Genomic DNA, 21,310 nt, shown 5'->3' with positions numbered 1-21,310 from the left:
AACCAGAATTTAAAACTGTAAATAGTAAATACAACATTATATTTGTTATTGCAAACTAGATTTGGGGAACATTTTGTAACTGCTTTTAAAAAAAAGCCTTTCAGCATATTTTAATGAAATTCTTTTTGTATATCATTCTCAGAGGGCATGGCTCTGCACCCACTGTCACCTCAGAGATGATAGTGCTACATGCACATCAGACCACAGGCAAAAATATTCCCATAATGTGATTCACAAGGAAGTCACTGATAGTAACCCATGAAATAAGCCAATTCATTATTACTACAGGGCCAATCACATTCCTTCCCTACTAAAATCCTGAATGTAACCCCACATAGCCCCACCACCACCACACATCAGCATATGTGTATGCTGTATTCATATGAAATATTCAATTTTGACTATTCCTTTCGGGTCATTTGGAACAGTAGGCCTACCCATCAGCATATGTGCATGCTCTACATACAGGAATACATAAGACTGTACCCACTAGAAATAGGAACATATCCAAAATAGATAAACACATAAAAAATCACATATTCACATCATCCTTTGTAAAATTAGACAAAACAGATGAATGATTTCAAGAATAAACCCGGAAATAATTCTAGAAGATGCCAGTCTTTCGGTGATAGAGAGCATGAGGAAGAGTAAGGGAAGGGGTCAGTGGTCCAGAGTGCCCACTCTTGTGTGCTGGCCCCCAACCCCCCCCCCCAACACACACACATACATACTTCCCTTCTATATAGAAGGGAACAGGAAAGGGAGGTCCCTTTGCCCATCTGGGAAAATTTCCTGGAACAGACTGGCTCCCAATCCCACTCCAGAGAAAGGGGACAAGAATGTTGGATTTCATGTGTAGAACTCAGTTACTTTCATTGTGAGAGAGTACATGAAACTTTTGAGATGAGTGGGAAATAAAATTCTATAACAGCAATGATGCTGACAATAAAGACACTGACTTGGCCAGCCTGAAGAATGAGGACAGTGTCAGGGTGCTCTCCTTGTCCACAGTAGCTGGTTGTGAGAACCCTGGGATTCAGTTTATAGCTGACTTTGAATGCCATCCTTAAGAATACATTTTGCATAGCACTAGAGAACTATGGAAAGGAGTAGAAAAAGAAACTATCATCAAGATGGTAAATAGAAAAGTGAGTCTTGTGGTGGTAGAGAAATTTGCATGTTAGAAGAGACAGATAGAGCAGATTTAGGAGAGAGGACCAGAAGGTGGGGCAGTAAGGCATGCAGCATCAGTTGTGGAGCGAATACTAAGCCCTGAGAACAGGAGAACCAAGGAAACTGTGGAAGCAGGCAAGAGGCCAGTGTTTAAGAAATCCTGAAGAGGGAGCAGGTTTGATAGCTGACTTCACACCTAACACAAGTGAATTATGTCAAACTAGTGTCAGGCTCAACTAGTTCAGTTTAATTGGCTCTGTCTAGATTCTATCAGGTCAGACCCTATATAGACCCTGTCCTGTGAATTCAGACACCACAGACTTTGTATTTTGAAACCAGCCACTGTTCCTGCAAGGCCAGGCCTGTTAGAGACATGTTGGTGGGATCCTGGCTTAGTTTCCTACCTGGGATCTCAGGCAAGTTGACCAATTCATGTGTACCTTACAGTGAGAAACACCTAACAGCAGGGCGAGTAAGGAGTGTGTACCAATGATAACATGTGGAGTGCTGTGCACAGTGACTGGGACTGTCCTAAGGGCAGGATGCACAGTTAGCATCCTCATACCCACCACAGGCTGCAGAAAGCTCCTCTCATCTGGAGAGAAGGATGAGGAGGCTTCATTGTGCCAATACTTCCACCCAGAAAGGATGGGATGCATTTCACGTCTCTGGGAATTCCATTTCTGTTAACACAGCATCACCCTTTAAAATAACACCTCAACTCTTTGGCTGCCTCCTTTACTACCCACCAGCCCCCTCCAACTCACGCACATCCTTCCTGTCTGTTCTTTTCTCCCCACACTTGTTACTTGGTGATCTTCTCTGTGCCTTTAATCCTGATTTGTATTTTGAAGCCAGATTCCAAGCTCCGCATTTGCACGTCTTCACTTAGGTATGTCACATCAGTCTTTAGTTTAGCATGTCTAAACTGGAATATCTAAATACATGCTTGGGAAACAGTGAATGGATGGGACTTGAATGCCCGTAAGGCCAGCAGACTCAGTATTTTTACTTGTCAATAATAATTGATAGCATTTTGTCACTCCTAAATGACGCCTGGATCTATTTTCCTATTTTGAGAGTCCTCAGACCCCTTGAGGGTGGAGACCACATCCTGCTCATCTCCAGTTTCCTCCAACCCCCCCCCCCCCACAACGCCTTGCACAGAGCAAATGCACACCGTATAACTGCTGGTTGAACTAAATTTTTGCTGACTGCTTCCACGTTCATCGAATTTTCAACTTGCATTCCAAGAAGCTCCATCTGTTGTACAATGGGCCCAGTGTCCTTCTCCTTGATGCCACCAAGGCCCCAAGGCTGACACTGGAGGCATGCTAGCCCCTTTCCTGCGGCTCTCCTGCTTCGCCTGTGGTTTGGCACCATCACCATCCTCCCTCAATTCCAGGACCTCAGCAGCTGGATGAGACTGTACTGGGTACACTCAGAACTGGCAATGACGAGAACTGACAGCACAAAGAGGCCCTCACCACAGGCCATTCTAAGAATCCATTTTGTTCCAGGTTCTCTTGCCCTGGAAGGGGGCCTCCTATAACTGATCCTCTCCTTCCCACTAACACATGAGGGTCCCTCTCCTGTGCCAGCTGGCAGTCAGTGGGGCCCTTACAGGGTCAGGAACCATCTTGGAGGATCAGGCCCTGCTTGCTGGGATCTTCCTTTGGTCCAATAAAGCTGTTCTGTGGATAGGATATAACTCATCCAGGGGAGGGGTGAGACTGGCTGCGTTTCCCCTCCATGCTGCAAATGCTCAAGCAGCCCCTGTGACAATGACCTGGTACCATTTCCTGACAGTGGGCCTTCCAGCATTTCTTCTCCTATTCCCACTGGTAGAACATACACTTCATACTCTCAGGGCACATAGGGTCATAGGTTCCCAGGAGTCTCCCTCTACCTCATCTTCATCCTACGCAGGATGGCACATCAACTTGAGTGAATAGGTGACATTTTTGTAGGGACACTCTTGAATTCTGTCTGATTAACATTTAAAAGGTAATTGGCGGGCCGCCCCCAGGGCGCTGTGGACAGCCCTGGGCTGGTGCTGGGCGCGGACGGGCAGAGCCTACCCCGGGCCTGCAGGGGGCAGCGGCCTTGGCGGTCCTTGCGTCGACAACCTGGCATCCCTGCCCTCGCCGTTCTTCAGGTCGCCCGGGTGGCGAGCCGACCAGTGGGCGGTCAAGAAAGGCGGCCGCCATTCCCGTGTCTGCGCCCGGGGGGGGGGGGGGGGGGGGCCGCTCGAGCCGGCCACCGTGCCGCTGAGCCTGAAGCCCACCAGCAGAGGCTGCAAGACCACGTCGTCCTCCAAGTGGAAGAAAGGCCCGCAGGGGGAGATCCTCTGTCACCACTGCATGGGCCGGGGGGCGCCGGCTTGGGGGCGGCCGGCAGGACTGGGATGGGTGGTGGCCGGGGCTTTGGGGCGGCGAACTTCGCCAGCACCTCAGCTGCACCCCGCAGAGCCACGGGGGCGAGGCGGCAGGCGGAGAAGGAAGAAATTCACAGAAGGTCTGCGTGGCTCAGAAACACTAAATACAAATCTGCTCCTGCTGCTGAAAAGAAAGTTTCTACTAAAAAGGAAAAGGGAATCGACATTTTAAAATTTAGAAATCCCATCAAAGCTCCCGAGTCTATTTCCACCATAATCACTGCAGACTCAATCTTCCACAAGGGAGTATATTACCAAATTGATGATGTTGTTTCTGTGATTGATGAACAAGATGGAAAGCCCTGCTATGCTCAGATCAGGGGTCTTATTAAACCAGGGCCTCACATACACATTCTACCACTGAGTTACATCCTCTTCCCTCTCTTTTTTGAATAGATATTCATTACTATATGCTCATTGCCTGCTATATGATCACTCAAACCAACCAATTCCAAAAGGCAATTACAACTCTGCCTTGGATTTATATTGAGAATTATTTAACATAAGTAGATCATTAGTTGAGATTTAGAAATGGTTTGCTTTGCTAAGATTTGTCTTAAACAACACTTCTGAAAAGCCAATTTTGAAGTCCTTGGTGTAATCTGAAACCATATACATTCCAGGAATCCATCTTGGTTGGTCTGATATAGTGGTAAAACCCAGTATTAACACCTAATTGGCTCTGTAGATTTAAGGTGAAGAAATCCTAGAAAGAGAAGGAACTCTGTGAGAAAAGAGGAAAGGAACCAGTAGAGTAGTAGGGTACTTGGATAAAGAGTTTTATGCAGAAAGGAGAACAGGGCAGAGAAAACAGTATTATCTCTTCTCAGCCTTTGTTGCTCTTTGACTATTTCATAGACAAGTTCCCCTTTGGGAATTTTCTTTTTTGTAATAGATATCCTTCTGTTTTCATGAGGTGGAAGCCTAGTAATTGTTTCACTATTTCTTTGGTTTACTGAAGATTATTGAGTTTCTTGAATACTCCTTAAAGGATTATTACTGTAAATACTACTCTTTTCTACCAGTTGAAATAACAACAGTTTTCCTATCAGCAGTATTCCAGGAATCTCCTTGTTGGGCCAGAAATCCCTCACAGGATACCTTGGTATATTTTAGATCACAGATATACCTATGCACTGCGCTGTAGATTTGAGTCATACTCCTCCAATACTAAGGACAGATAGACAATGTCTGAGCCTCTCTTCTTCTCCAGCCTGCTAACCTGTTTTCTTGCTATAGATAACCAGTGTCTTATGGAGCTATGTGGCAGGATTAGAAAAGGGGGTATTACTCCAGTGTACTCAATTCCCCATGGCACATCAATGTTCTATCACTAGTTTAGAAGGACTGAACTTGACCTTATTAGCAGCCCCTAACCAGCAATTTGACCTCAGTCAACTCATTAAATGCTTTGAGTCCCAATTTCCTCTTCTGTGAAATGAAACTAACAATTGGTTCCTCTTCTTGTTCACAGAATTGATGTTCTTCCATAAATCTATTAATCATCCATTCAATTAACATTTATTGAAATTTTATCTGTTTGTAAGGCAATGGGGACAAAGATGAAACAATATATCTGCCCCAGAGGAGCTCCTGATCAGGGATTCAATAACTCCAGTACATAATAACACAATTTTTTAAAAAAATATTACTTCATGCCAGTCAAGTTAGCTTTTCTTTTTTAAGAAAAATAAGTGTTGGCAAATATGTTAATTAGCATATATTGACATTTTATCTGCTTATAAAGCTATGGGGACAAAGATGAGACGGTACATATGCTTCAGAGGAGCTCCTGTTCAGGGATTTAATAACTCAAGTGCATAGTAACATGATTTTTAAAACTCCTTACTTCTTACCAATCAGGTTAGCTTTAAAAAAAAAAAAAAGAAAGTTTTGATAAACATGTGGAGCCATTGGAACCGTTGTGCACTGTTAGTGGCAATATAAAATGGTGCAGTTTCTATGGACTAGAGTATGGCCTTTCCGTGAATAGTTAAAAATAGAATTATAAGGGCTGGGGTTGTGGCTCAGTGGTAGAGTGCTCACCTAGCATGCGTGAGGCACTGGGTTCGATCCTCAGCACCGCATAAAAATAAAATAAAGATATTGAGTCCATCTATAACTAGAAAATAAATGTTTAAAAAATCGACTTATCCTGTGATTAAATAATCCCACTTCTAGGTATATACCCAAAGTAGAAATCAGGGACTCTAACAGATACTTACACATCTATGTCCATAGTAACAATAGTCACAATAGCCAAAAAGTGGAAACAATGTGAATGTCTGTCAAAGGATGAATGGATAAATAAAATGTGGTATATGCATACAACAGAAGATATTCATCCACAAAGGAGAAATGAAGTTGATACAGTGACAGCACAGATGAACCTCAAAAATTAAATGCTGTGTGAAATAAGCCAGACATGAAAGAACAAATATGGTATTATTCCACTTCTGTGAGGAACTCAGGGTAGAAAAGTATATGGAGACAGAAGGCAGAACACTGGTTGCCAAGGGTTGGGGAGAGGTGGAGCGTGGGGAGGCTGTGTTTCATGGAGACGAGATTTCAGTTTGGGATGATGAAAATGTTCTGAAAGTGGGTTGCACAATACTGTTGATAAACTTAACACTCTGAAAGACATTTATAATAGTTTAAATGGTAAATTCATGCTTATTATACCACAATTTTTTTAAACTTTATAATTACTAAAATGCTATACAAATGCAAGGATTTATAATTGTAAAATTGTATAATTATAAAATCCTTGCATCTGTATAGCATTTTAGTAATTATAATTTTTATCTGTATGGATACTTTTCAATATCATCAATAATGATGAAATAATTTTATGCATACAGCACTTTTTAAAGCATGAATTGATTATAAACACAATCCCTCTACTTCTAATTGAAGTTAACAATCCTTGCATTTGTATAACATTTTAGTAGTTATAAAGTTTTTTAAAAATGTGGTATAATAAACATGAATTTACCATTTAAACTATTATAAGTGTCTTTCAGAGTGTTAAGTTTGTCAACAGTATTGTGCAACCCACTTTCAGAACTTTTTCATCATCCCAAACTGAAATCTCCATGAAACAGCCCCTGTGCTGTCTCCTTCCTCTAACCCTCTCCCAACTTCCTGGCCAAGCCCAGCTCCGCTCACATGAAGCAGATTTCATCTTCTCCAAGACCTCTGCAGCCCACCTCCCTTCCCCTTCTTCCTGCAGTCCCTATTTAACACCTCAGTTACACATTAACTATTTATTAGTTAATGAAGATTGTAAATGAATTAAAAGCCTCATGACCTTTGCTTCATTTCTTGGGAGAAATGAGAAACAAGGGCCATTAAACCAAAGATCACATAGAAGATTTTTATTAGAAATAATAATACACTTATAGAATGATCTGTGAGAGCCAGGAGGGGTCGTCAAGATTATTTAATCCAGTCCTTTGGCCCATAAGAAACTAACACCCTAAGAAAGGAAGTCATTTATCCTGTATGTTAGAAGAATAAATAGAATTGAAAGTTCAGTTTTCCAAAAGCCAATATTTTTATAACACCATGCAGGTTTCATTCTAATTATGTTTTACTTAATAATTGGTAAATAGTCTTTAGATGCACTTAAATGTAGGCCAAGAATGACCACATAATGGATTGGAAAGAGCACTTGCTTTGCCAAAGACATAGATCTTTGGTAAGTCACCTTAATGGCTCTGGCCTCCATTCTTTTTGACTATTTCTGTGGTTGGTTTGGGTTGTTTTTCCATCTGTAAAAGAAAGAGATAAATTGGATTACCTTTAAAGTTATATCTGATTTTAGCATTTTATGAACCTACTAGGGAGTCAGTCTAGCCCCTCCAAAGAATTTGCCAGTACTTGATACAGCAAACACTGGTGCCTCTTCTCCCTGCTGCAGCCAGTATGATGTTCTTCTCAGCCTGGGACATATTCCCTCTCCTTTACTCCCTCACTTAAAAAACAAACAAATAAAGAACAACAACAAAACTCTGAGTAGGGCCAGGGATGTTTTTCAGTGGTAGAATATTTGTCTACTATATGCAAGGCCCTGGGTTCAATGGCAAAAAAGAAAATGGAAAAAAAGAAAAACAAAACAAAAACTCTGTTTAAAAATTTCTCTCAGCTCAAAATTGTGTCTTCCCAACACATTTGATGCCCTTCACTGTACACCTGTTACCTTATTGAAATCATTTATTTTCTTGTCTCTTCCATTAGACTTGGAGGTTACTCAAGCTACGATTGTGGTGCATTTCTCTATCCCATGAGCCTGTTTTTGTGCCTGAGTCATAGCAGGGAGTCAATAGGTGTTGGATAAAATACCCCCAAGAACAAGATTGTATTACAGATTTCATCTGCAGCTGTTAGGGATTTCAAGGATGATTAGAATTTGTGGGGCAGGGGAAATGGCAAATAGTGATAACATCTGCCTAACTAAAGAGATGGGGGTAACCAAGGAGTTAGTGATATCAGTGTTACTCATTTGAATAGGAAGTCCAGTTAGATTCATCTAGCAAGGGTCCTTGCAAAAATTACAGATTCCACCTGTAGCCCCCAGACACTGCTCTCATTCTGAATGTACGAGTCTGGATTTACCTTTACAGCCAGCTCTTTAATAAATATTTTTATCACATGGATGGAGAGTCATAAAATCTTGGAAGGAACTACTTAGGCAGTAATGGGCAACTGAAAGCTATGTAAATTCTTGAAGAGGAAGAACAATGACACAATGAAAATGAAGTTTTAGGAAGAGTGTAGCTCAGTGATGTGCAAAATAAGTTGTTGGCTGTGTCTCAGAGGCAAGGGCGAGCCCCTAAGAGTGCACCAAAGTGTTCAAGGTGAGGAATTTAGAGCCTTCTTCATGGTGATGGCACCAAAGGTGGAAAACAAACTGACACCAGGAGTCATGATGAAGGGTGAAATGACAGGTTGAATAGAAGGTATGATGGCAAAGGGGAGCTTGAAACAACACCTGTGTTTTAGGGACCCTAGAAAAATAGCAATTCCCCCCATACGCATGGCATTTCCATCCAGTGACTTCTAGATCAGCTTGATGGGACTGAGGTGTCTGGGAGGCATCCAGTTTATGATGTTGAATCCATTGGCAATGTGGGCTTGAGTAGGACCAAAGGCCTGGAAGGAAGAGAAAGATGTAGGCGAGTCAGCAGCAGGAGGGAGAGAGGGGAAAGGAGCCTGGGAACCTGAGTTCAGATTTGTAAAATTGATTTTACTTTCTTACATGTGTTCATGTCATAGAATAGCAGGAATAAAGAAAAGTCTTGGTGGAGCTGGGGGTTGTAGCTCAGCGGTAGAGCACTTGCCTAGCACGTGGGAGGCCCTGGGTTCAATCCTCAGCACCACATATAAACAAATAAATGAATAAAATAAAGGTATTGTGTCAGCTACAACTAAAAATATATACATATAAAAGAAAAGAAAAGTCTTGATGGCAAATTGCTTGACAATAATGAGCAATAACAGACTTCTGGCAGATTGGTTTCTAAAATGATATTCTTGTGTTAAACAGCTGAGAAGTGGGGGTAATGGAGGTGAGGGGCAAGTGTCCAAAGGGAGCAGATGAGGATGCATGGACAGAGAAGAAACTTAGAAGGGAATCTAGCATATGTTGCATGTACCTCAGTGGTCCTGCTCACCAAGCAGGGTTGCATTATTATTTTCAAGGGCAGATTCTTCCATTCTTGCCCCTTGGTTATGGTGTCATCTGAAAGAAGCAGGAGTTGTCACAGAATGGAACTGTACATCCAAAGTTCTGCTTTTGTAATCACCATGAAATATGGCTTCAGAGAAGAAACGTTCCTTTAAAACACATTATGTCACCATTTCCCCCTTAATGTTCTAAGAGACAGTGGATCCATTTTGAAATGTAAAACAAAGTGCTCAGGGACCAGATGGCTCAAGCCTGTCATCCCAGTGACTAGGGAGGCTGAAGCAGAAAAATCTCAAATTTGAGGCCAGCCTCAGCAACTTAGTGTCTCAAAAAAAAAAATTAAAAAGGGGAGCAGGGTTAGGGTTGTAGCTCAATGGTAGAGCACCCCTGAGTTCAATCCCCAGTACAGGAAGAAAAAAAAAAGAAATCTGGAAGTTGAAACAGAATGCTAGAATCCCAGGAGGACACTAGTGCGGGACACATTAATGCAAGCTGCCAGAGGTGTCATAAACTCGGGTGGTTTCCTAATTACAGTCCTCTGCCTCTGGGTAGATATCCACCAGATATAAATTGCTGTAGGTGCTTCAGTGTTTTTAAATGACTTGAGTACTACCAATACTTTCTGGTCATTTGCACTATATATGCTTTATGATTTTCCATGTAAATCCTTGAGAGTCTTTTCTGTGAGCAAAGTAACATACTTTGGAATACCAGCAGACAATCCTCAGCAAGAGACATAAATTTTCTTCTGTTTTAAAGGAAACAGGAGAGAAAAGAAAGAATAATAGCTTCATGGAGGTGTGAGGGTTATTATTATCTTAAAAATTTGAACTGAAATATAGGCTGCCAGTTTTCAGAGGACTTCCTGTCATTGGAGTTATATCTGTCACACCCCAAAAGGTAAAATGAAGCAGTAGAATATAGACTAATTTCTATAGACTAATTTCCAAACTACAAACTGGGACATGACCTAACAAGGGATTTTCTTCTTCTTCTTCTTCTTGTGAGTTGTAACTATTTTCCTATATCAGATTCCTAAAAATTCCTAAGATCTCTAAGTTCCTATATGATTATTGGATAATAGGATTTATTTCCACTTACCACTGAGTTATTTCTACCATCTCACTCAATCATCATCAATCCATCCTTAAGCTGACCTGCTGGTTCTCAGGCCCAGTGCTTGGTGAGAGCAGAGGAGGCTGGATGTGTTCTGGTTGCTATGAACACTGAATTGGTGCTGTGGCTCTAGTGATGTCGTGGCTCATGGAAACAGATTGGTACTGACATAGCAACTGTCATTGTTTCAGGATGGTTTATAAAAAGCCAAGAATCTCTTAGCTAAGTATGGTCTTAAGGTAATTTTTGGTAGTCTCATATACTTCTTGTCAAGAAGTATTTTATCCTCTGTCAGTGCATATACTTTATCAGTCTTGTCTTATAACAAGCATAGATAAATAGATACAAAAACCCATTTTAAGAATGACTTATTGAGCTATAACACTTGTAAACTATATGACTTATTTATAGTTCTCAAATGGGGCTTGCATGCCATTACCTCCAGTAATATTCATCTTAAAATGCCATGTAAGACATTTTTTTAAAATTATAAAAGCAGTAGATGTTTCATCCATTTAAGAAAGTCAGACATTGTCAAGGGTGTAAAGTAAAATGTAGAAATTCCTCTCTTTATATTCTGGTCTTCAGTTCTACCCTCCAAATGCAATCCCTGTAATAATATCGTCAGTGTCTTTGCATTCGTTTTTGAAGCACTTATAATTTTACTTGTAGTTTTACACACACGGACTCACACATACACACATTTATTTTTTTTAATTTGGACTATCAAGAATTTATTCATGCCTTAAAACAATAAAAATAATTTGCTCTCATATTTTTCCAACACACATTGATTTTTATGCATACTTACTGTCTGCATTTTGCTTTTTTAGTTTTTCTTAAAATACCTGGGCTTTGTCATGTTGGCATGTACCAATTGATCTCATTCTTTTTAACAACTGCATGGCATTTCACTATATATGTGCCATCATTTTTTTTTACAGGTATTTAAGTAATTTCCAGTTAATATCTGGTTATCTTTGAAGTTATACTGTTTGAGTGACTGTGAACATTCCTAGAAATGAAATTAGTGAGTCAGGATCATGGGATGTTTTGTTTTGTTTTGTTTTGTTTTGTTTTGTTTTGTTTTGTTTTGTTTTGTTTTGGTGGTGCTGGGGACGGAACCCAGGGCCTTGCATTTGCAAGCACATAATCTACCACTGAGCTACAGCTTCAAGCAGCTGTGATATTTCTAAGTTATCTTCTGAAATGCTTGCACAAATTTACATTTCCACTCATATTGTCTGAGAGTGTTTCCATATCCTCATCTTCCTTTAGAATTTGAAATTTCTACCATCCTCAAAGATGAAAATGATTACTCCTGTTTAAACATGCCTTTGTTGGATTAGTGAATATTGAGTATTTCTTTCCCATAAGACTAACAATCATTTGTTTGTTTGAGTGAATTTCTCATTTCATGTCTTTTCCCCATTTTTTTCCTATTTATCCCTTGCCTTTTCCATTTTTAAGAGAGGAAAAAAAAAATCCTTCCCTGAGATAGGCTTCCATTTAATATATAACCCACTAACAGCTCACAGGAAACCATAAATGTATATATTGTACACATGAACACTTGTATAAACACTTGAAGCCCTAAAAAAAAAGAAGCATCAATGTGGTCTCATAGCCCAAGGTGAGAGAAAACAGCCTGTTTGGGATAGATGTGGGGTCTGGCCTCCCTCTTTCACTTGGTTTTCTATTACTGTATAAAAAGTGACCACAAACTTGGCAGATTAGCTCAGAGTTTCCCTGGGACAGGAGTCCAGGCACAGCAGGACTGGGTTTTCTGTTCCAAGTCCCATAAAGGTAAAGTCCAAGGAGTTGACTTGCTGCATTCTCAGAGAGAGCTCTGGATCCTCTTCTAACTTCATGTAGTTGTGGTGGGATCCCATTGCCTGCAACTATAGGGCCAACTTCTTCCTTACTGGCTGCCATCCAGGGGGCCACTCTCAGATCCCAGAGGCTGCCCTTGTACCTTGTCACATGGCTCCTGACCTCTCCAAAGCCGAGAGAGAGAAATTTCCCATGCTGAATCCTTCTTGTGCTTTGAATCTCTGTGATGTCAAGGCCCAGATCTAAGGAACTTGTATGTTTAGGACAGGCCCCACTGGATCACCTATCTTAGGTCAACTAAGGAGTAAAATCTCTTTACAGAAGCACTTAAATCAGTGTTTGACTGACTCACTTTGAAGAGGTGTTTGTATACCAGGGACCAGGAATTTGGGGGCCATCTCAGAATTCTGCCCACCAAACCCTCTATTACCTCTTTCTAGGGAAAGGGTTTGTTCAATGATGGAGGAAAGGCCATGATTAGCATCTGTCTAACCCAGGGATGGAAAAAGACATTCGTGTGGGTCAAAGATCTTGATGTGAGCAATGGAACAGCAGAAAGCTTTAGAGGAAATCTAGGAAACCACACGTACAATGTGAAGGTCAGGCAGACCTTCTTGACCAAAGATCCAAACGTGATATTCCCCACCTCAGCATCTGCTCTCTTGACACCCTCAGGCCACATAGCCCACCCAGAGGACAGGCTTCATTCATGGATTTTGAGCCCTCTAACCTTGCTGTTTCTTCTTGATATCAGTGTGAGCAGAGTGTGCTTTTGTGAGATGCCGGAGTTCAATAGAACAGGATGAACTGACCAGGATCTAAGGGGACCGGTGTTGATGAGCATAATTCTAAAAGAACTCTCAAAGAGCACTCCTCCCTCCCTTTGTTTCTTTTTCTTTCAATCTCCCACCTGCTGCTGTGATTCAGACGCATTGTACGTGACTTGCTTGAGACTGAAGAAGTGTACATAAAAGAAATGGAGAGCATAATCGATGTAAGTAGATTGGGAGGGTATTAAGCATAGATGCAACAAAGAGACTGCAAATAGTTGCTTTGTCTCTAGAATCTCACCAAGTTTTCAGTCTTATAATAAACAGCACAATATCTCCTCGGTTTGAAAAGGAACATCCTTATGGCTCTGGGTCCTTGTAACCAAATAGCTCCAAAGGATTGTTCCAGTTCATACCGATCCCAGGAATACCCAACTAGGCTCACCACATGCTTGCCAACAAAGGGTATTATAATATAAGTACTTTTGATGCTTAAGAAGGGAAGATTCTTTCTTGTGTTTTAAGGTATTTTTTTCTTAAGAGTAAAAATGTACACTTTCCTTCTTCTCCTAAAGGAGTAATCTTAAGGAAAAAAATTATATGTACAATGTTATTTATTATACATTTTTCACAATAAGAAAATCAGAAGCAATCAAAATATGCAATTAAAAAATGGAATGGTTAATAAAATATAATATATATGCTGAATAAATAGTATTCAACTGTTTTAAAAATGTGATTCTTTTGGAAAATAAGTGGCAACATTAAGAAAATCTCTTGAGAGAGCTTTATAAACTGAGTCTGTAATGCACCTGAAAAAAGTACAAATAAATATGTATCGTGATTATAACCATATAAAATAAGCTTTTTAAAAGTTATGAAGTAAATATAATAAAACTTAACAGTAATTGCAGCAGGTCATAAAATGATGGGTAAGTTTTTTCCTTTCTTTCACATTCTACTCGTATAACTTATACACATTTAAAAATATGTATTATTTCTTCCAATTAAAACGCCACTTTGTTGTCATTGCCATTAAGCCATCTCCTTCTGAAGATGGACACATAAGGAAACTGATATCTAAAGAACATATTTAATAGAATAGCTTTCAAGAAGCATGTGTACTGTATTGCCTAATTATTTCATTAAAGTTTTGGTTCTTGAAGTAGATGATTCAGATCATCTCATATAATATCTGTAAAACCTACCTTGTTTCCACCTCTGCAGGGATACATCACTCCAATGGATTTTATCTGGTTGAAACATCTGATTCCAGATGCTCTTCAGAATAACAAGGACTTTCTCTTTGGGAATATTAAAGAACTTTATGAATTTCATAGCAGGTACATAATAAGTCACATTATGGGGAAGAAATGAAAAGTAAAAGAAGAGCAAAAATCAGACTGATGGAATTTGGAGATCAAAGTGTTTTCATATGGTCTAGCCTGAGCAAGTGATTTGGAGTCTGTGGATTGGATTGGAGTAGGATGGGCATGTGAGGGGGAAAGAAGCTCCAAGGGATCCCTGAGGAATAAAGAAGGGGAAAGACACCATTGGCCTGTGTCCTAGGTGTCAGGCATCAGTGCTGTACTAGCCGTGTTCCTTTGCTTGTTTATTTAATCATGCATCAGCATTTATTGAGCACTTATTCTATGCCAGGCCCTGTGCTCAGCATTGGAAATACAAAGATGACCAAGATACACACCCACATGCCCACTAACATAGAATGGCAAGGGGTGCTAGAAAATGCTAACTGGCCAAATAAATTGTCCCTCTAGCCCAGTGTTGCTTGGATGTTGAGTTTTAGAGAAAGAAAGGAGAAGACACTTCCAACCCTCCCATTTCACACATGAGTAAACTGCAGCTCCTTGACTACTTTCACCTGATTAATGGAGAAGGAAAGATTGCTGGGCAAATTGAACCATAGTTGACTCCTAACCTCATCCTTTGTCCATTGGTAAGACACAAAACTGAAATGAAATCCCATGGCTGCTACTTTCCCAAGAGAAGTAATTCAGCCTCTTTGAGCCTCAGGTGTCACACTGATGAAACTTGTCTTGCAGAGTTTGGTCAAGAATTAAATGAAATGTTTGTTTGTGAAGCACTTGGTTGTGCCTGGCTGATAGTGAGGTCTCAAAGATGTTGATAGAAGCAGCAGCGGCGGCGGGAGCAGTGGCAGATGCTATGAACATTACCGTCATGTAGCATCAGCGTATCCCATCTGTCCACAGCTGATGCTCAGAATGACCAGAACAGCTGTGGTGGTTTCATGGTCATCATAAGTAATGCCTCAGAGTACATTTTTTTTTCCCTCACAAATGAATGTGTAGAAGATGGTCAGCAGCAATAAAGCCTAGAGAATAGCATTTTTCTAGACACTTCTTAAAACTTTATGTGGTTTTACCTTAAACAATTTGAATCCCACACATGTAGCAATCAAGACATCCTTATGTTTTTTATTTCCTTAGGACTTTTCTAAAAGAATTGGAAAAGTGCACCGAAAACCCTGAACTTCTGGCCTGTTGTTTTCTCAAGAGAGTAAGTCTGTGGTCCCAGTGAACAAAAATAACCATGTGATTAAAGTCAGTCTTTGTTTTTCTGTGTAAGTGACAAGGACAAATTGAAACACCAAAGGTCTAAAAACATCTCTGCTTTCCCTGATCCCCAGATTTATTGACATATAATTGACAAATAAAAATTTCATATATTGGAGATACACCACCTGATGATATGGTATATGTATACACTGTAAAATGATTACCACAGTTAAGTTTATTAACATCTGTCATTTCAAATGGTTATCATGGTGTGTGTGTCAGAGTGTGATCTAAAAAGAGTTAAAACTCATAGAAGCAGAGAGTACAAGTGGTGGGAAGAAATGGGAAGATGTTGGTCAGAGGGTACAAACTTTCAGTTACAAGATGAGTAAGTTATGGAGATGTAATACATAGCACAGTTAATATTACATGTTATATACTTGAAATATGCTAAGAGAGTAGCTCTTCTATCTGACTTTCAAATGCACTGCAGGGATCCTTTGTAGCCCTACTAGTCTCCCAAGTTACACTGGGCTCACACTCATAGGGAGGAGCAACTGCAGACCTGGCTTCCTGCAAAGCCCGTGAAATGGAAGGCTGGCCACCCAAGGTCCTCATAGTGGGTGATCCTCTTCTGAATGACTAAGCTGTGTTTTAGGGCATGAATCATACAGCAGACTTAAAGCCCCATGCTGAAGTTATATTAATGCTCTCAAAATACTGAACTTAAATTGAAAATTTCAGAAATTATATTTTCTTCCATTTTATTTAATATCATAGGAGATGATTAGAAATCTTTAACTCTATAACCTTTCTTATGCTTAGCACCCAATTTGTGAATTTCCTGTCCTACAACAACATACCTCTATTTACCTCCCTTTCCCACCTGCTAGCCCTGGTCCCTCTTTCCTTACCTGTTTCTCTACCCCTGCTTTGGGCTAGTGGGACTGTTTAATCCAACATCTTCCCCTTCACCATGTTTCTCGCCCCGTAGGATGCCCCCTGGTGTCCTCCACTTTCTCAACCTTTCCCATTTCTTTTCTCTTTCCTAAGAAGTCCTGCCTTACTTTTTGTGAACCCAAGTCAATGACATAACACATTTTAAATACCCAAGTTATGATTGATACATCTGAAAGCAATACTTGAGTTATCTAAAAGCAAGCAAACAAAAGTCCCTGGGTTTCAAGGCACTTGATGGAATGGAGAAACCAAGTCCTCTGTGACCCTGTATGGGATCCCCACAGTTTCATCAAATGCCAGAATTTAAAACACACTAAAACTATTTTTGTATTCAATCTGATTCATTCCCTTTTAAAATTACTACTGTAACATGATTAGTGTTTTATTCTATGTTGCACTTTTACACTCATAAAACCATTAACGGGGAATCTAGTTTCAGAATTAAGAACTACTTTATGGTTGCTTATATCATTCTTCCAAAGGTTAAATTGTTAAATGAAAAAAGGGACAAATTCCTCAAGGAAAAATAGATATGATTTTAATAAAAAAGGTTCAAGTATGAGGAGACAGGAAATTGCTGACTAAACATGTGTTCTTAAAAGAATTCCTCTCCTGTACTTTCACAAAGCTTGTATAGCCCTTCATGTTGAGGGAAACCTTGGAAATCATTAATCTAGACCACAAACCATGCTATTAATCCTGTATGATTTATAATGCTGGAGATAAAATACAGGGAATAAAAATGATAGCAGTCTATCCTGTCTCAGTAACATTTCAGAATTGCACCAATCTTGGAATTGAATTTTGAACTATTTCTGACCAAGTGTCTTAATCAGATTCCATGGCCTGTCTCATCCAAAAGGTTCTCCCCCAGAGACCCTGCTCTCTGTAGAATGGTATTTGTCAGGAGTTTACTTGGAGTTAGAATTGCCCTGAGATCTCACATGATCGAATGTGGGATTCCGAAAAGGTAACTTCTCATGGAAGTTGAGCCACTGGCTATTTGTATGACTCAAGCAAACTCTCAAAATCTCACTTACCTCTTCTATACAACACACTTAATGGCACCAATATGCAGCGTCATTGTGGGAAACAAAAGTAAGAATGGCCGCACAAGGGTTCTACAAAATAAGAAGTGTCTTGACAAGAGTTACAATTTTCTGAGTATTGTGCATATAGAGGGCAAATGTTGAGGCTTTCTGTACATCATCTCATTGGATCTTACAATAATCTCAGAAGTGTTATGAACCTATTTAACAGATGAGGAAACTGAAGTCAAGGACGGTTAAGTAACTGACTTCAGGCCATGTAGATTATCATTGACAAAGGAGAGAACTGAACCTGGACCATCTACCACCAAAGCTCATAGTCTGAATCTATAGCAATCATGTCTCCTTGTATGAATATGAGTTTTTGATAGCAGTTTTATAGCCTTCTGATTTATTCTATAAGGAGATGAGGGGAATTAGCATTTTCATATGTTGCTAGTTAGTATACATCCTTTCTCAAAGGAATTTTTGACTATTCACTATTACAAAAACAATTTAGGCCAATACCTGTATTTCAATACTTAGAGACTTATCTTCTGTTTTGCCCAGAGAGCAGAATTAGGACCAAGGAGTGAAGGCTTCAGAAGGGTAGCTTTCAACTCAGCAACTATCAGTAGAACCAGGTCCCTCTATTACTAAGAGAGTTCAGGAAAAGATGATTGGTTGTTGAAGTTCTTGTACTGGATGAGAGGCTTAGACTCCAAAATCACCTCCAGACTCTGAGAATCTTTTGATGACTGAATGTCGAAAGCAATGAAACCTTGGATTATTTTATAGGATCTAATATCATTATGACCTGACAGACTAAATGTAGATAAGATGTCTTAATTGATTTTCAGTGTTTTACAAGTCTGGCCTTTAGTATGACAGGAATGTTTCCTATGGCCAAACCACTAAGCTATTTGAAACATTGAATTTAACAAACATATTTAACACAATGTCTGATATCAAAGGCACTCAATACAGCCCTTGAGTGAATGAATAATGACCATTTTATAGTTAAGCTCTGAATTATTATTCTGGTCAATCTGGACAACATTTTTCAAGGGCCATTTTTCTTCTTAAATGTGTGTGTGTGTGTGTGTGTGTGTGTGTGTGTGTAAAGATAGCCTAGGTCGGAATTGAAATGGTTGTTGGCTGAAATGGTCACTTACGACCTATCAGGTGAGGGGAAGAGCTAGAGAAACAAATCATTTGCTACAAACCTACATTTTTGGTTTGTTTTTTGGTGCTGGAGTGGAACCCAGGGCCACATGCATATTAGGCAGGTGCACTACCACTGACCTACACTCCTAGCTCCAGCAGTGTGTTTACAAGCAGAGTAGACATAGTTGAAGCTGTGAGGAGGAAAAAAATAACCTATGTTGACTCAAAGGAAATCAAGAGTTGGCCTGAGCAGAAGGAGAGGAACATAGAAATCTGCAAGGAGGTGGCCCCATGGGCTTCTCCACTGGGGCAGCATGGGCTCTGTGATGGGCAAAGCTACTATGGACCAGGCACCCCCAGTGGAGCCAGCAAAGCTGCCAAGCTCCTCATAGGCCAAGGCTGTCCTTTCTCCCTCGGATATTGGCAGATGTGTGCCCGCCTCTCAAGAGCTTTGACACAATGAGAACAGGGGCCACACAGCACTTTGTTGTTATTTTTCTTTTTAGTTTTTTATTGGTGTTTTATAATTATACATAATAGTGGGATTCGTTGTTACATATTCATACATGAGCAATATAATTTAGACACAATGTAATTTGGCCAATTTTGTTCCCCAGTACCTCCCTTTTACCTCCTCTGCTCCCTCCCACACAGCACTTTGAATCCTTCTTGATCTCTAGTTCTGAAACAATCCATAATCTCTCCTGTCTCAGTGTCTTGGACTTCCGGTGAAAGGTGATGTCTGGGGCAGAGCTGTCACTTCCAGTGTTGCCCAAATGACTTAGATTTGTGTTTTATTGTCCAAAGTACCACATTTTGCTTTTGTGCTATTTCCAGTTATGAGTTGTTTCTTAGGTTTCTGTGTAGGGTTGGCATCATGATGACCAGGACAAAGAGAAGGTGGTGACAGAGAAGAGAGGGGCTATTGGCCACAAGCGTTCTTTCTTTTGGATTTATCACTCATTACAGAATTGTTTGTGAGAGAAATTGGTGTCCTAAACATAGAGAAAGGAAGGAAAGATAAAGATAAAAATTCCTGTTCCTCATGAAAATCAAAGGTAGCATAAAGGAAAGGGACCAAGGAAAGACAGGAGGGAGGAAGAGGGGAAATAATAAGGAATGATTTGGGCCAAATTATATTGTTATATGGTGTGCATGTGCGAAATGTAACAATAAATCCAAAAATATGCACCAACAAAAATATGGTAAAAAATTAAAAATTAATTACTTGCCCACATATATACACACAAATTCTGTTGGTGAATTTACTTATTTATTTACCCACAGCCCCTGCACATGCTCCATAGCACTCTGCTTGTGTCTGTGTGGAGCACTTATGGCTGTTTGAGCTCCCTGTTCACCTCTCCATCACATACTTACCCCAACGTAAGGTTGTTTTCTATGTGCTCCCAGTTCCTCACACACTGAAATCTATGAATACATATTGAATGAATGAATAAATGAAGCTGTACCTTCCTGTCCACTGACTTAAAAATGCTACCTGATTAATTTGTTCTATTTCTTCCCCCATTCAGAAAGAAGATCTCCAAATATATTTTAAATACCATAGGAATCTGCCCCGAGCAATGGCCATCTGGCAAGAGTGTCAAGACTGCGCCTACTTTGGGGTAATGTTGAACTTAACAAAGTCTCCCACAGGTTGTTCTTCCTGGAAAATATTTATGTGCATCGAAATCAAAAGTGTGAACTAGGCAGAGAAATTTGGTATTGGGATTTATATTTATTCCAAGCCTCCCAAACTTTGAAATGACACATTAGAAATTTCAATGCTGTCCTTGATGTCTATGGACCCCACGTGTGAGAAGCAGATAATGGTCTGGTGAGAAACCAGTATCCTCTTCTTGGGTGGGATTTAAAAATGGAACTAAGTCAAGAATGCCATACTTTGTGGCTCCCTGGAATGATGCCAACAAGCCATCTCTACCCGTCAGACTCCAGATGACCCAAATAGATGCCATCCTGCCTCCGGACGGGCTGCCTCCTTTTCAGAAAGACTTGAAATACCCACTGTCTACTGAATTTACTTCTGAAAAGGAAAAATGGCCCTGCTTCCTTAGTTCCTATAAAAATACAAGTCAAGCCACCCCTTCTCTCTTGTTCTCTCATTTCACATACTCTTTCTGGGGGGCGGGATGACTCGTGTGTGTGTGTGTGTGTGTGTGTGTGTGTTTTATATGTTTTGTTTTATGTAATTTCTGTTTGACTTTTAAAGGTATGCCAGCGTCAACTGGATCATAGTCTCCCTCTTTTTAAGTATCTTAGAGGACCAAGCCAGAGACTGATAAAATACCAGATGCTGTTGAAGGTAAAGTCATTGAGGTGGTGCTTTTCTGAGCCTGGAAAGCAAATTGCTTGCATTCTGCTGCTCTGCTCCTTACACATGTGGATTTGTGTCTGGTCTTCTGAGGCTCCAAATATGGCTGTCCTTCAGGCCTTTTTCCAAGCCTCAATCAGCCCTCCTTAATGAGGAAAAAGACCAGAGAATCAGAGTTGGAAGGAATCTTGGAGCCTGGCTAGTCTGACAACTAGCTTGGGCATGAATCTCTAGGGGCCTGACTCAGGGGAGGAGAGATCTT

The 21,310-nt window shown here is 40.3% G+C and overlaps 1 protein-coding gene across 1 annotated transcript in view; it reads left to right on the top strand.

Annotated features, from left to right (window-relative positions):
- The window catches only part of Mcf2l2 (MCF.2 cell line derived transforming sequence-like 2), a 236,592-nt gene that overhangs the window by 181,144 nt on the left and 34,138 nt on the right, over positions 1 to 21,310 (top strand). Inside the window, exons 16-20 of the mRNA XM_077795511.1 lie at positions 13,179 to 13,245; positions 14,249 to 14,364; positions 15,490 to 15,559; positions 20,249 to 20,341; positions 20,947 to 21,039. Of these exons, the coding sequence (XP_077651637.1) occupies positions 13,179 to 13,245; positions 14,249 to 14,364; positions 15,490 to 15,559; positions 20,249 to 20,341; positions 20,947 to 21,039 (439 nt within the window). The remainder of the gene's footprint in view (positions 1 to 13,178; positions 13,246 to 14,248; positions 14,365 to 15,489; positions 15,560 to 20,248; positions 20,342 to 20,946; positions 21,040 to 21,310) is intronic.

This window comes from Urocitellus parryii, chromosome 2, assembly GCF_045843805.1.
Source record: "Urocitellus parryii isolate mUroPar1 chromosome 2, mUroPar1.hap1, whole genome shotgun sequence".
Taxonomy (NCBI): Eukaryota; Metazoa; Chordata; class Mammalia; order Rodentia; family Sciuridae; genus Urocitellus; species Urocitellus parryii.
Note: the sequence above shows the minus strand (reverse complement) of the source record. Positions and strands in the feature narration are given on the sequence as shown.